At 31.9% G+C, this 16498-nt stretch overlaps 1 protein-coding gene across 1 annotated transcript in view; it reads right to left on the reverse strand.

Moving 5' to 3' along the window:
- Positions 1-16498, reverse strand: part of LOC127734856 (WD repeat-containing protein 11-like) — a 59464-nt gene that overhangs the window by 25725 nt on the left and 17241 nt on the right. Inside the window, exons 12-16 of the mRNA XM_052244899.1 lie at positions 16277-16361; positions 15309-15415; positions 12845-12917; positions 12192-12446; positions 11600-11711 (exon numbers count right to left, since the gene is read on the reverse strand). Of these exons, the coding sequence (XP_052100859.1) occupies positions 11600-11711; positions 12192-12446; positions 12845-12917; positions 15309-15415; positions 16277-16361 (632 nt within the window). The remainder of the gene's footprint in view (positions 1-11599; positions 11712-12191; positions 12447-12844; positions 12918-15308; positions 15416-16276; positions 16362-16498) is intronic.

Genomic DNA, 16498 nt, shown 5'->3' on the forward strand with positions numbered 1-16498 from the left:
TATAAGTAAAATACGGAAAAAATGGATTTTTTTTTTTACAAAATTTGCTTTTGAATATAATCTTATGATCATAAACAAGCTTCTGTCCAAGTTTGGTAGAAATCCAGGATAGTTTAAGAAAGTTATTAAAATTTCAAAAACTTTAACCACAGAGTGAATGTAATGTTTCCTGGCAGAAAAACTAAGTCCATTTATCAGTAAAATACGGAAAAAATGGAATTTTTTTTTTTACAAAATTTACTTTTGAATATAATCTTATGATCATACACAAGCTTCTGTCCAAGTTTGGTAGAAATCCAGGATAGTTTAAGAAAGTTATTAAAATTTCAAAAACTTTAACCACAGAGTGAATATTTGTGGACGCCGCCGACGACGACGCCGACGGAATGTAGGATCGCTATGTCTCGCTTTTTCGACAAAAGTCGAAGGCTCGACAAAAAGGAAGAAAAAAAAAAGGGGTAAAAAATCCCCCCCCCTTCCAATTTTTTTTAATCACCCCCAAACTCAATCCCAGCCTTCCCTTTGTGGTATGGTACCTTGCAGTACAATTTCAGAGAGATCCATACACCTGAACATAAGTTATTGTCTGGAAACTGTAAAAATGCTTGTTTTTTGGCCCCAAATTCCTAAACATTTAGGGCAATTACCCCCAAACTCAAACCCAGCTTTCCCTTTGTGATATGGAACCTTGTAGTACAATTTCATAAAGATCCATACACTTACACACAAGTTATTGTCCTGAAACTAGAAAAATGCTTGTTTTTTTGCCCCTTTTTGACCCCTAATTCCTAAAATTTTGAGACAATTACCCCCAAAAATCAATCCCAGCCTTCCCTTTGTGGTATGGTACCTTGCAGTACAATTTTAGAGAGATCCATACACTTGAACACAAGTTATTGTCTGGAAACTGTAAAAATGCTTATTTTTGGCCCCTAATTCCTAAACGTTTTGGGCAATTACCCCCAAACTCAATTCCAGCTTTCCCTTTGTGATATGGAACCTTGTAGTACAATTTCAGAAAGATCCATACACTTACACACAAGTTATTGTCATGAAACTATAAAAATGGTTGTTTTTTGCCCCTTTTTTGGCCCCTAATTCCTAAAATGTTGAGGCAATTACCCCAAAATCAATCCCAGCATTCCCTTTGTGATATGGAACCTTGTGGTACAATGTCAGAGAGATCCATACACTAACACACAAGTTATTGTCTGGAAGTTACAAAAATGCTTATTTTTGGCCCCTAATTCCTTAACTGTTGGTACCATAACCCCCAAAATTTATCCCAACCTTCCTTTTGTGGTATTGAACCTTATGGTAAAATTTCATAGAGATCCATTCACTTAAACTAAATATATTGTGCGAAAACCAATGTGTCTTCGGACGAAGACGACGACAACGTCATACCAATATACGACCATGGTCGTATAAAAATAGTAAAAACATAATACCTCCCCTTCTATCAGAGATATAACTGCACTAAAATCTGATGAAAAGTAATTGCTGTAAATCAAAACTAAATAGAACACTGTTTTAGCTAATTCAGGTTCTTTTTTCAAGACAAAAAGTGAGACAAAACTCCTACAAATCAATATAAAACTTTATTTATTTACAAAGACAATGGTGTAAAATATTTTTAAAGACAACTAAAAAGAACAAAAATGATCTAACAAAGACCATTGAATTTATTGATAAAACTTAACAACAGCAGCAACATTTAAAATATTGCTTGTTTCTGGAGCCAATTGTACAAAATGTATTATCTTATATATATTTAAAATTGAGAATGGAAATGGAGAATGTGTCAAAGAGACAACAACCTGACCAAACAGCAGAAAACAGCCGACGGCTACCAATGGGTCTTCAACACAGCGAGAAAATCCAGCACCTGGAGGCGGGCTTCAGCTTGCCCCTAAACAAAATGTGTACTGGTTCAATGAAAATGGACGTCATACTAAACTCCAAAACATATAAATGAACTAAAATTAAAAAACATACAAGACTAACAAAGGCCAGAGGCTCCTGACTTGGGACAGGCGCAAAATGCAGCGGGGTTAAACATGTTTTGTGAGATCTTAACCCTCCCCCTATACCTCTAGCCAATGTAGAATAAACAAACACACAGTAATATGCACAGTAAAACTCAGTTTAAAAGAAGTTCGAGTCCGATGTCAAGTTGGGTAACTTAAGAAACTAAGCAAAATAACAATGATACATAAATTAACAAGGGACTACTAGCAGTTACTGACATGCCAGCTCCTAGATTTAACTGATTGAAAGATTATGTCTTCATCATATGAAAATCAAGCACAATCCCTCCCGTTTGGGGTTTAGTATCATACCATCATAAAATATATGAGAAGAACATAACCCGTGCCAACAACTGGTTTTAGAATAAATGTGTTTATTTCCAATGCAAAGACCCTATGAGTGAATCAATATTAATACCAGAATATTTGTATATTTTCATGATTTGATTTATTAAATGAATATTGTTTAAACCAAAAGACTTCTTAAAAAATTTGCAGTCATACAAGAAGTGAGGGATGAATAAATTTAAAAGAATTATTTATTAACATCAATAACACTAATAATTTATATTTCAATTAGGGGAACACGGTCTGATTTTGAACAAAAGCAACCATCATTTCATTTTGTTACAAAAAGACAAGCATGTTATGCCTGCATTTTTATAACTGGCTATCTTTCAACTTATTTGATTTTATCTTTACAAAAGAGACAAAAGAGACAAATGTTGATACTTATTGCAATAAAGTTCATGTGAACTCATTCAAACTAAGCAGTTATATACAAGTTGCATATTTGTATTTTGCTAGTGCCAATTATTCTTTTATTAATTGGATTTACAAACATTTCCAAACAAGTCAAAATTATATTTTAACATCAGGTAAGGATTTGTTTGACTTGGAACATGGGATCTAGTCCCTCAAAATCTGTGCTACGACAAGCACAAGTACAAATACTCAGGAAATGTGAATTTTGTAATACTGACAAAGATATTAATTATAAATGTAACCAGTGTCAGGTGTATACATGTAAAAAGTGTGGCATAATTCATCACCGATCATCTCCGAATCATGATATCACAGAAACTGGATCTGATCCACCAACACCTGTGCATCAGAGGCCAGAAAATGTGCATCAAGCACAACTATTCATGAAGTGTGGATATTGTCAGAATGACAGAAATATTCATTATATATGTTCCCAGTGTCAGACATATATGTGTTTAAAATGCAGCATAATTCATCAACAATTAACTCAAAATCATAAAATCAACAGTATAAGATCGTTTCATTCTGTTTCACGATCACAAACTGAAACTACAGAAAGAAGTGCATGTGAAATTCACAAAAAGAAACTGGTCAAGTTTTGTAGCAGCTGTTTAATGAAGCCTGTTTGCTCAGAGTGTATTTTAGCCCACGAAGATCACCATCTGCTAAGCCTTGATGATCAAACTTTAATTTTACAGGGAATAATTTCTAAAGACTTGGCATTCACTAGTCTTGCTTTAACGCAAATATTAAAGCAAGAATTTGAAAATAACCTAATATTCAAAAATCTTATGGAGGAAGTTGAACAAAGAGAAAAAAGTATGGAGACTGATATTGCCAATTACACCAAGTTATGTGCAAATATGGACACTGAACAGAGACAAATTCAGTCAAATTTCATACATTTTAAAACAAACATAAATCACATTAAACAAATTCTGAAAGGTTTTCAAACCAAACTACAAGCAGCCATGGAAAGAAATGATGACGATAATATTTTAAAGGTACTCGTAGAAATTTTAAGTTGTCTACCCGAATTTCACTTCAACATACTGCTACAAGAGATTGAAAGTCTTGTTCCAAGGAGGACTATAGAAACAGCTAGATCATTTGGAATTCAAGTCCAGAGAAGAAAAACACATTTAAATATAAACATGGAATTACTAAAGAGTTATGAAACAAATTTATTTACTGTTCAAAAAATTATAACACAAAATAATCAAAAAGCTTTAATATCAGACTATCAGTCCCAAGTTTTGCGTATAATGCATATAAATGACAATATAATCACATCAAAGGATTTACCAATTATGGTGAGGGACATGTCAGTGACACCAAGCAATGAAATTCTCTTAAATTTAAATAAATATAATTGGTTACATTTGTTTAATGGAGAGGGGGTCAAACCTTTCCTGTCAGTAACACCAAATAAAACATTTATTTGTTGTGTTCATGTGACTAAATACAACAAGATAATACTTGGTGTCAAAGATTACTGTGATATAGAGAGTTTATTTAAGGTTGGAAATGAAAGCAATACAAAAGTAATGATATTTGGGATGGATAAGAAACAAAAACAATCTTTCGAGTATAATTCATACAGACAAAGACTGTTTACAACTCCTTACAGAATCACAACAAATATAAACAATGAAATATTAGTTATAGACAAGATGTCTTTCTACCATGGGAGGGTGGTGGTCATAAACAGGAAAGGACAGGTCAGATGGATTTATCAGGGTCATCCTAAGATCAATTCAAGTTACAAATTATTTGATCCTTTAGACTTTGTAACAACCAAAGTTGGTCAAATAATAGTGACTGACCATTTTGCTCATGCTTTACATGTGCTTTCTGAAGAGGGTTATCTACTATCATGCAAAGTTGTGAAAGAATATGGTATTTTGTTTCCATGGTCACTTGATATTGATATCAGTGGAAAACTGTGGATTGGTTGTCGTTCAGGGGGTGGGGCAAAGAAAGCTAAGCTACATATAACAAATCTATCCTTCTATTAAGTTAGAATTATAAATTTATCAAATTATGCACTTTTGCTAGCAACAACTCTGTTTGGCACACTTCACCTATTTAAAGGTGTTTTTATTTGTTCAGTTTAGATCCTTTTGCTTTTTCCTGCTCTCAATCGTTTTACATTTTTGGCTTTGAAAACTTTTAGATTCCTTATAAATTTACAGTTATTCCAGAATGTAATATTGTGTGACCAGTGAAATATCCTTTATGTTTTTTTTTTACTACATTTTAAGATAGAATGAATAGTGGGCATTGCACAAGATATTTTTTCAATACTGTTTCTGTATGGGATTTCATGTAGAGATGTACATATGAGATTATAAGATTTAATCTGTAATGTTGTTACATCAGATAATCATCTAAAAGTACTCCAAACCAACATTTTACCCTTTCTTGTCAATTTCAGAGCAATTCATTTTTGCAATTTTCTAACCTCAATAATGTAGTCATATAATTAAAAGGAATATGTTTATTTTCCATTGAAATTTAATCTACATTAAACATCTCCTTTTTTGGCTTTTGTATTCAATTTAATTAAATGTTATAATCTTATACAATCAGTTTGATTTCCTATCTTAAGGAGCAATAGTTGAATCCAAACTTGGTCTAATCATGCTAATGTGGTGACGTTATTAGCGAAGCAAATAAGTTCGAGAGTTTTTATTCTGAATCTTTCTAATTTGCTGTATACATTTATTGACAATGGTTACAGTTTATAACATATGGTTGAATTTTTATAGCTTTATTGGCATAACTATCATTTCCTCATCAAATAGTAAAAAACTTTAAATTGAGAAATTTTAGCAATGTTTTAATTTTTGATAGCTTTTTCTAGCACAAAAGTTAATTTCACCTGTTTGCTCAATGTTCAAAAATTGCAACAATAAATACACCCACAAAGTTCTGAATTTACAGTATACCAGTAATTCAAATAATTTTTCTGTTGTTATTTTCAAATCTTAATTATTTTTTGGCATAAAAACACTGCAAATATTTCAAATTGTGTATTATAGCAAAGATGTAACTTTGAAGGTTAAATTTAACAGTAAGTGTCCAATAATGGAGGGTCATAAAGTATGATTTCATTATCAACAGACAAATTTTTTTAGTTACTGTGAGCAATAGAATCATTTTGTAATATAATTAAGAATTAAATGCTTCTTTTTGTAAATTTATTGGCGTAAAAAAAGCCTTGACCAAAGTACATTTTGTATGAGCATGGAAGCGCTTCATTCTAAAAATGTGCGCACGATCAACGCTTTTACAACCCTATAAAATTACTAAAAGAAGCATTCAATACTTACAATAAGCTTTTTGCTATGATCATGAAAACATGATTTCTATCAAGTTTTTCTTTTATTTACCTGTGCACTTTATTGTGGAAACTCGTGTCATTGTGAATGTTACATTTCATTTTGTAATGAAGGTTAATTTCAGAATGACGCCAGATTGCTGTTAGCCAATTAAAATAATGTATTATAATGAAACATACATGTATAAATGTAATTATTTTACCATGAACTAGGATTTTGAATCATTCTGTAAAATATTGTGTACATTCAAATGGTGATTACAAGACTTGTGATGTTTAAAACGGATAGTCAATAACACTATTTCAAACACCAAATAAAATATGCATTTTTTTTTAACAGTTTCAGGGATTTTTATTGCTTCTGGGAATAACTTGAATGAAATCTACTAAATAGTGTTTTTGGTGATAACATCCAAACACTGTTATAAAATATTCTAGTTTTTGTTCTTTCAATAAATCAAATTTGAAATTGATTTTTTTTTCAAATAGATTGTGAAATTTTCATAGTTGATAGTTTCAGAAAAATTTTTCTACATTGTTTTAATAAATAAAAATTTAAAAGTCTATCATGAAATGTTTTAGAGAGCTATGATGTGTAAGAAATATCATTTAAATAATTTGATTATTCCAAAATGTTTACAAAGAATGTGATATAAAGAAGAGAACAACTTATTGAAGATAAAACATTGACACAAACAAGTACTGGTATATATATTTCACAAATAAGGGACACAGTTCTTGTATTCTTTTGTTGATATTGTATCAAATGAACAGTTACAGTTTTTTGTGTGTGTGTTATTTACAAGAATTTTAAAAATATACTTATTGCATTCATTTATTAAATTTATGATTCATTGGAAAGAACAATTACAGAGATTGCTGAGCATACCCTATGCTTTAAATCAAATGCTGGTTATCACAGGGATAATTATTAAAAATAACAAGCATTCTGAGAGTATTGCATGGCAATACATAGTCCCCTACCGGGTAAAAATTACATTATACTGGAACAAAATGCTAACTTGTTCTATAACTTGTCATGGTGTAAACAAAAAGTAAATATCAAGTCATTATATTTAAGCATGACTAAAAACAGTGTGAATAACTGATTATATGAGTGAATTTTACAAGTCCAAGGATCATAACATGCAGAAAATTATCAGACCAAAACAAAAATTTGAACTTGATCTGGAACTTGTCATGATAAAACTATATACCAATTATCAATCAATATCTTCAAGCATGATGAAAAAAGTGTGGAAAACACTCTTAACATTGGATATGATTAATAGTTCTCTAAAGTTAGATATGATGTAATACAATGTATATCTATTTTCAAATTATAATCAAATATAATTAATAGTTCCAAATATTTTTTCTTTCATTTGTCACAAACTAATATAGATTTGTAACTTATCTATAAAGTGTCAACAACTTTTATCTACACAATGTAATGTAATGAAATATATACCTTAATGAAAATAGATTATTAACTTATTAAAGGATTTCACTGAATAATATTTTTTTTATATATATATAGCATTCAGAAAATTTGTTAATACAAAATAACAAACAAACCTGGCACAAATTTTTAAACAATTTACTAAAGAATTTCTTTAAAAAAATGAGTTATCTCTCTTTGTATAGAAATATGGTTTAACATAGTATTCTAACATTAGATATGGATTTTTTTTATGGACCCAAACTCTGGACTGAATCATCAGAATGGAACAAAATTCTAACTTGATCTATAACTTGTCATGATAAAACCATATAACAAATATTAAATCAATATCTTTAAGAACGAAGAAAAAAAGTGTGGAAAGCTGATTTGCCAGACTGACAGATGGACAGACAGACAGACAGACGGACGGAGTGCAAACCTAAATTCCCCTTCGACTTCGTCGGTAGGGGACTAATAATGATAACTTTGATCAGATGCAATTATGTTTGCAGTTGAAAAAGATACTTGTGAGAGTATATTAAAGATCGAGTAAGAGTTTATATTATGTTTTTAAAACAAGGAATTATTTGAATCTGGAAGAATTTTGAATTCTTGAAAATTGATCAGAACTGTTTGATGTAAACTCACCCAACTAAACATGGTAAGTCATGCATGCATGGCTAAGGTGGCATAGTTAGTTTATACTGAAATAACAGTTAAAGTTAAGTAAACCTTAGCCATGCATGCATGTCTAACCCTCTTTAGTTGGGTTAGGTTTCAATCATACATTTCTCATCAATTTTCCAGAATTCCAAATTATTCCGATTCAAATAATTCCTTGTTTTAATTATAATTTGATTGATGAATTGCTGTTTAACATCACTTTCAACACTATTGTACTATTTCATGGCGATCAGATTTTATTGGTGGAGGAAGCAAAATTTTGAATTGTCCAATTTATGGTCTGTATTACATTTTTTATATACATGTATTTTTATCACAATAAAATTCTTTACTATAAATTATAGTTAAGTTTTTATTTTATACCCAATGTTGAATTATTGTACTGTTAATATTTAAGAAAAAGAAAAAGTTGGAAGATTATAAAAAGGGCAATCAGGCACTGTAAATGCATGGTAAAAAACATTATGGACCAAATAAAAGACATACAATCATCCCCTACACATTACACACAAAAAAAAAGACTGATCAACTCAAACCCTATGAACACCTGAAAGTCAAGTACACAAAAATAGTAAGCATATTCTGCTCCATTCATACAATTCATTGTGATACGAATGTCAAAGTTAACAAGCTGTGACCCTTATGAAGAGGGATACATTCAAAACATTTTTTTTCTAAGGAATCAAGTGATGTGCAATGTTCTGTCACTCAAAATGATAAAAACTTAAATTTTAAAACAAAAGGCTTGCAAAACATTTGTATTATTAGAAATTATAAATAAGATAGTAGCATACCACAACAGATGAAATGATTCTCAAAAGATTATATTTAGCCAAACATAGGACTTCTTCTTCAATTTGTCTCTGGTGAAGAGTCATCTCATTTGCAATCTTATCATATCTTATATAAAAGTTCTAATCAGGTTATCTGCAAAACATTGTTCTCTTTCTTTGTTTCTTCATCAGACACAGCCTTATTTTCCCATGCCACAACAATGATAACCAAAGTATGGCACTGACATTTAACATCATTTTTAAACATGAAAAGCTAAGAACAAGGAAGCCACAAGCTGTTTATCTTTATGGACCAAATAGTCAAAATATTCTTAATCATCTTAGAATATAGAAAATATAAATCTAATGCAGAAGTTATGATATAGCCCATGTTTGCCCTTCAAATTTGAAAATCTGTATAAAATATATAGTCATATTTTCAGTTTGTGTGTCATCACTGTACTCAGGGGCGTAGCTGGACTTAAATAAAGTGCAATCATAACTATCGCCGAGCGAAGCAAGGTGAAAAATTTTTTTGGACCATTTTATGCAGAAAATGATAACTGTTTTCGGGCATTTTCCCGGTATGCCATGCTTATGAAATTCACATCACATTTACGCCCAAACTCCTATTTTATGAATACTTGTGGACTTTATAGTGATTCGTCAAGGGAGGAGGCTATGGACCGCTCAAAGTCCCCAGCTGGTCCAGGGTAGTACCCTAGTCAGTGACCCAGGGCAGCACCGTAGGCGGTGGTCCAGGGAAGCGAATCCCCATGAAGCTCCGGGCATAATGAGTAATTACAGTGACTGCTTTGAACATGAAAAATACCCTATCTGTTTCTTACTATACCATATTTTCATGAAACGATAGTAAAAGTGCTCCAAAAGGGTAAGCAGTTCCTGCTTCTTGCAAGACACCCGTTGTGTGTCTCACGGAGGACATTCTCAAATCAAAGGAGAGGTTTCTACGACAACGGTAGAAGGTCATTTGGGACACAGATACCTCAGGTGAATCAATAGTCTTTTGGACAAACGGACAATGGGAATACGAAATCTAACTGCCACTTTTAAGTCTTGACTTATAAGTAAGGGATATAAATCTAAGATGTTTTCAAGGTGATTGTATTGAGCCTGTATTATTAAATGTTAATACTGCATGTAAGACTCAAAGTTCCTTATTAGTCACTGCTACGACATCAAAGATTTGAGCTTTAAACACCGCCCGACACGATAATCTGTAAAGACTAAAGACTATCCGTAATTCAATTTCAGAATTATTTTTTTTTTGTGAAAAAAATGTGCAAGCAAATGATTTTTTGCGTAAAGGCAGCTACGCGCCTGGTACTAAGATTGAACTAGAGGCTCTCAAGAGCCTGTGTAGCTCACTTGTATCTACTGTGGTTTGGGACATCATGTAAAATAAGGTTAAAATCATAATAAATAGTATTAGATACCCTAAAAATGATTGAGGCCGTTTGGTCTAATTCGGCCCAATAGTTAAATTTAAAGCAGGTGATCCCATTGTAGTCTTACAATAGTTACTGAAGACCCCTTATCATTTTATTTAATTTAGTTTTCGAGTTGTGACCATTTGAAATTGTTTTATTTATTTTTTTTTATTTTCCCATAGAATTCTATAGTAAACCCCTATGTTCTATTTTTAGCCATCATGGCCATGTTGGTTGGATGACAGGGTCATCTGATACATTTTTCAATCAAGATACCCTATTGAAAATTGTGGTTTAGTTTAATTCTATTTGGCCCAGTAAATTAAGTGGAGAAGATTTTTGTAAGAGATTACAAAAAATTACGAAAAATTGTGAAAAACTGACTTGAAAGGGCAATAAATCCTGAAAGGGTCAATTGACAATTTTGATCATGTTAACTTATTTGTAGAGCTTACTTTGCTGAACATTTATGCTGTTTACAGTTTATCTCTATCTATTTTATTATTCAAGATAATAACCAAAAACTGCAAAATTTCCTTAAAATTACCAATTCAGGGTCAGTAACACAACAACGGGTTGTCTGATGCGTCTGAAAATTTCAGGGCAGATAGATCTTGACCTGATGAACATTTTTACCACATGTCAGATTTGCTCTTATGCTTTAGTTTCAGAGATATAAGCCAAACTGCATTTTACCCCCCATGTTCTATTTTTAGCTATGGCGGCCATTTTGGTTTATGGGCGGGGTCATCAGATACATTTTTTTAACTAGATACCCTAAGGATGATTTAGGCCAAGTTTGGTTTTATTTGGCCAAGTAGTTTCAGAGGAGAAGATTTTTGTAAAAGTTAAAGGACGACGACAACGACATCAGACGACGGACGCCAAGTGATGAGAAAAGCTCACTTGGCCCTTTTGGGCCAGGTGAGCTAAAAATGTAAAAGAGGACGCAAGTTATGATAATCTCACATTAGTGAAATTACTATAATTTCAACATTTGACAAAAAAAATCAACATAGAAGGAATTAATTATTATTATGCTGTGGGAAGAAGCTGAATGTTTGTAAGTTGCATTCAAATAAAATTAAGAAATAATAAATTTCCCTTACCTCTGGTGGAATTTTTGAGGCATCTACAAATGTGTTGTTTTCTATAATGAAATGGTACAGACTGCCATCCATATCTGAGTACACTAAATGTTCTCTCTGTGCAGAGGACTTACTGAAATTAGAACAGGAATAAATTACAATTATTACTATTTTGAAAAGAGATAAATGTTTTAAAATGTTTTAGTAACTGTCCCAAAAATAGACAAAACTATCTTACACACACACAAAAAAGTATACCAAAACCATTTCTATTGTTAATGGTCTAGATACTAAGTCTTGAGCTCTTCTCAGACAGAGATTTTTTTCCCATGCAGGGTGAAACCTTTAACTTGGTATTTGCTGCTTCTCTACCAAAAACATTTCATTTCCTTAGTAAACATTTTCATGGATTGAGGAAATAAATTATTTTTTTGGTGGATATTTTATTTCATGGTTTTGCCAAAGTCCGAATACAGCCTATACAAAATATGTACTTTGTTGAATTCTTGCTTCCTGGACACACATGAAATCCACGAAAACTGGTTTACCACAAATAATAATGAATCCACAATATACTAAAATCAAGTTGTTACTTATAAGCAGAATACTCTACCTTTCCATGGATTCGATTGTAGAAGTTGTACTCTGTGACATAGTTACTGCTGAACTATTCTCATCACTCTCTGGTGTGTGACTAAGGGCTAACAAATGACTGTGTTTCTTCTTGGAAGTTTTACCCCCAAATGATGGTGACCACTCTATTGCAGTTGGTATCGGCAGACTTTTACCTGTCTCTCGTAGCATTGTTAATGTCTTTACATCCCATAGTTCTGTTGGTTTGTCTTTAAATCCAATCACAAAGTAATTCCTATTAAATACATACAGGTATGCATATAAAGAGGTTTCTATACAAATTGGAAAAAGAACTAACATCAAAATAAATATCTTCTGGGTTCTTTTAAGAAAAAAAAACTGATGACAGAGGAGATTGATGATAACTTAAATAGATTTAAAAAAATAAATTTAAATAATGTAAACTGGGGAATTTTTCAAAGGGGTTTATTTTTCCTGATTTCACGATTACTATAAAGTTGCAAATGTTATCCGTCATGTAAATTTAGTGTTTTAGGAAGATCACAACAACAAACATCAACAGGTTTGGCTCTAGAAATGGTAAAAATTAAACTACACAAACATATAAACCATTTCACAGTAAAGATTTCTGGCAAAAACAGCTTTCAAAGATATGATGGACATTTATCTTACCTTGAATAAGACACTCTCAATATTTCTATAGGAGATTCATGGTCTCTATTTGGTCTGACATGGGTAATTTTACCTATAAAAATACAACATTAAAATTATTTGATCACTTTGTTTTTGTACCAGCAGAAATTCCTCGTATGATTGTGCAGACTTCTGTCTTTTGAGATTCTACACAGAAAAACATCCATTAAGAAAAATGGATTATTTTCCTCCATATTTAGAAATTTCTACTGTGATGTTTTCACCTGATAAAATCTTTCCCTTTCTTAATCTACTCCATATTTGAATGAAGCAGTACAGAAATAAAGAAGAATGTGTCCATGGGACACTGATGGCATGCCCCCGCTTGTAAATGCAAGACTCAATGTACTTTTTCAAACCTATTGATGTTTTGTTTTCTTTGAAACTTAAACTAGAGGCTCTAAAGAGCCTGTGTCGCTCACCTGTATTTACTGATGCTTTGGAAATCATGTAAAATAAGGTTAAAATCATAATTAATAGTATTAGATATTAGATATTATAATGATATCTAAGATAATAACAAAAAACTGTAAAATTTCTGTAAAATTACTAACTCAGGGGCAGCAACCAAACAACAGGTTGTCGGATTCATCTGAAAATTTCAGGGCAGATAAATCTAAATCTGATAACATTTTCGCCACCTGTCAGATTTGCTCTAAATGCTTTAGTTTCAGAGATATAAACCAAAAACTGCATTTTACCCCCATGTTCTATTTTTAACCAAGTCAGCCATGATGGTTGGAAGGCGGGGTCATCGGACACATTTTTTAAACTAGATACCCTAATGATGTTTGTGGACAAGTATGGTTAAATTTGTCTCAGTAGTTTCAGAGAAGAAGATTTTTGTATAAGATTACAAAAATTTACAAAAATTGTTAAAAATTGATTATAAAGGGCAATAACTCCTAAAGGGGTCGACTGACAATTTGCTCATGAAGACTTATTTGTAGATCTTACTTTGCTGAACATTATTGCTGTTTACAGTTTATCTCTATCTATAATAATATTCACGATAATAACCAAAAACTGCAAAATTTCCTTAAAATTACCAATTCAGGGGCAGCAACCCAACAAAAGGTTGTCAGATTTGTCTGAAAATTTCAAGGCAGATAGATCTTGACCTGATAATCAGTTTTACCCGTGTCAGATTTACTCTAAATGCTTTGGTTTCGGAGATATAAGCCAAAATCTACATTTTACCCCTATGTTCTATTTTTAGCCATGGCGGCCATCTTGGTTGGTTGGCAGGGTCATCGGACAAATTTTTTAAACTAGATACCCTAATGATGTTTGTGGCCAAGTTTGGTTAAATTTGGCCCAGTGGTTTCAGAGGAGAAGATTTTTGTAAAAAGCTAACGACGACGACGGACGCCAAGTGATGAGAAAAGCTCACTTGGCCCTTCTGGCCAGGTGAGCAAAAAAGGGGCATAACATAAGAACAGTGAAAGTGACGCCACCCAAATTTTGAACTTGATATGTGTTTGGTGGCAATAAGCATTGTGTACAAGTTTCAAAACATTTAGCTGTGGCAAAGTAAAGTTCGAGTGTGGAACACAAAAGTCAGCAATTTTTCCATTCATAAAGGGTGGATAGTTGTCTCATTGGCATACCACATCTTCTTATTTTTATAATAGCTTGAGAACAGTGAAAGTGTTGCTACCCAAATTCAATCTTGATCTGTGTTTGGTGGTAATAAGCATTGTGTATAAGTTTCATAACATTAGTTGAGGCAAACTAAAGTTAAGAGAACAGAAACTAATTGCTGGTAGTACGGACAGACAGAGGGATGTACAGACTGATTATGGTTAACCTTTATGCCACCTCCGCCCAGCGGTCTAGGGATAAAAAAAAACTGTCAAATGCAAATATTAAATTTGTAATTGAACGACTTTCAAGTCTAGTATATTTTTCTGGAATTTCTCATGAAAATACAATGTTATCATATCTTATTTTAGGAAAAGGTAGGCATAGCTAAGGTTTTAAAATTTAAGAAGTCGTAAAAAAAAAGTAATTCTCAAGCCAGGAAACAGACCTATCTATCATTTAGATAAAATCATTGTTTAAAACAATATAACTTTTCACATATTACAGTTATCTGTGAAAAAAAAAATGTTTAAGACTAAAACAAACAATAATTTATCATTTAATATTAAAAGAGTACCTGGTACCACTTTAGAACAATTTCGTTAATGCAAATGTATGTGTATATTACCAATCAATGCCCTTTATGCATCTTCTTTTCCTGACCTCAAGCTGAAAATTGTCAATCACCAGAAAATTCTTTTCAGGTAAAATATGTTTTTTTTTGTTCAAAAACTGCATTAAATTAAGCAAATCTCGAAACAAAAAACTCAGCATGCAGCTGAAAATGTAAAAGCATCCAGTTGTGTGCTGAGATGTCTGTCATGTGTGTGCTCTAGAATTAGTTTTTATCCATACTAACCAGAAGATACATCAACAAATACAATTTCATTTTTCACTTGTCCTGTTGGTCCTGGATTTGGGTAGGAAAAGGACATGAAGCTCTGTAAACTGCACCATTCAATACCTCTAAAATGCAAAACATATAAAAACAATTTTAATTTCCTTTCATAAAAAAAATTACATATTTGCCTGATTATCTGCTGAATAGCTACAGATTAACATGTACTGCGAATTCATTATTAATATTTGGATACCAATTTTCATGATCTTCCTCGTACAAATCATCCTTGAACTTAAAAGTTCAAAGGAAGAGCATTTTTTCTATAGACCTGTATGCACAATTTTGTAAAAACATGAAATCAAATATCCATGAAAATACAATTTTTCCTTAATCCACGAAAATTGGTACCCACGAAAAATAAACACAATAAATGAATCCACAGTATTGCCTTACTACTGATCATATTAATCATCATACTTCATCATCTCTGTGTCTAGAGAAACAACAAACAGCACTTGAAGTATTTTCAATGCTATTTCCCTGATTGTGGTAAAACTAATGAATCTAGTATGTTAATAACAGTCTCATGAGTTCATTTTTGTTTTATGTTAATATATTTGTGCAAATATACTTGGCTGTCTTCACTGTTTTTGTTTATATATAAATCCTACATAATTTTATATCTTAATATTGAATAATGCTGTATACTGTTAACCAACTTATTTTCGAAGATACATTATTTGGTGTGTAGCCATATTTAGCTCATTGTGCAGGATTTTCGCAACAATATTCTTACCTTGTTTCATGCATATTCAGGATGACCCAGTTTATAAAAGGATAAAAACAGGAAAGCATATTAAAGAAAATCACCAAAAAATTAGAAACATAGCAAAATATCCAGGTGAACAGAATATGATATTTCTAGAAAAATTAAAACAGATTTCTTCAACTTTGCAATAATGCAACTTTTCATTAGTGATATTTACCTGACTGTAGTTGTGTGTACACTATATTCCTTCTCTATTTCTCCAGATGATATATTTAGGATTTGAATAATACCATTATTGTTACCTGTAAAATAGAATAAACAATTTAGTTTCAAGACAGTAAAAAAAAAGTGTGAGTCTTCTTGCCACCTCCAAATAGTAATAAAATGCTCCGCAGGGCGCAGCTTGATACGACCGCAGAGGTCGAACCCTGAACAGTTG

This window comes from Mytilus californianus, unplaced genomic scaffold (assembly GCF_021869535.1).
Source record: "Mytilus californianus isolate M0D057914Y unplaced genomic scaffold, xbMytCali1.0.p SCAF_3, whole genome shotgun sequence".
Classification (NCBI taxonomy): domain Eukaryota; kingdom Metazoa; phylum Mollusca; class Bivalvia; order Mytilida; family Mytilidae; genus Mytilus; species Mytilus californianus.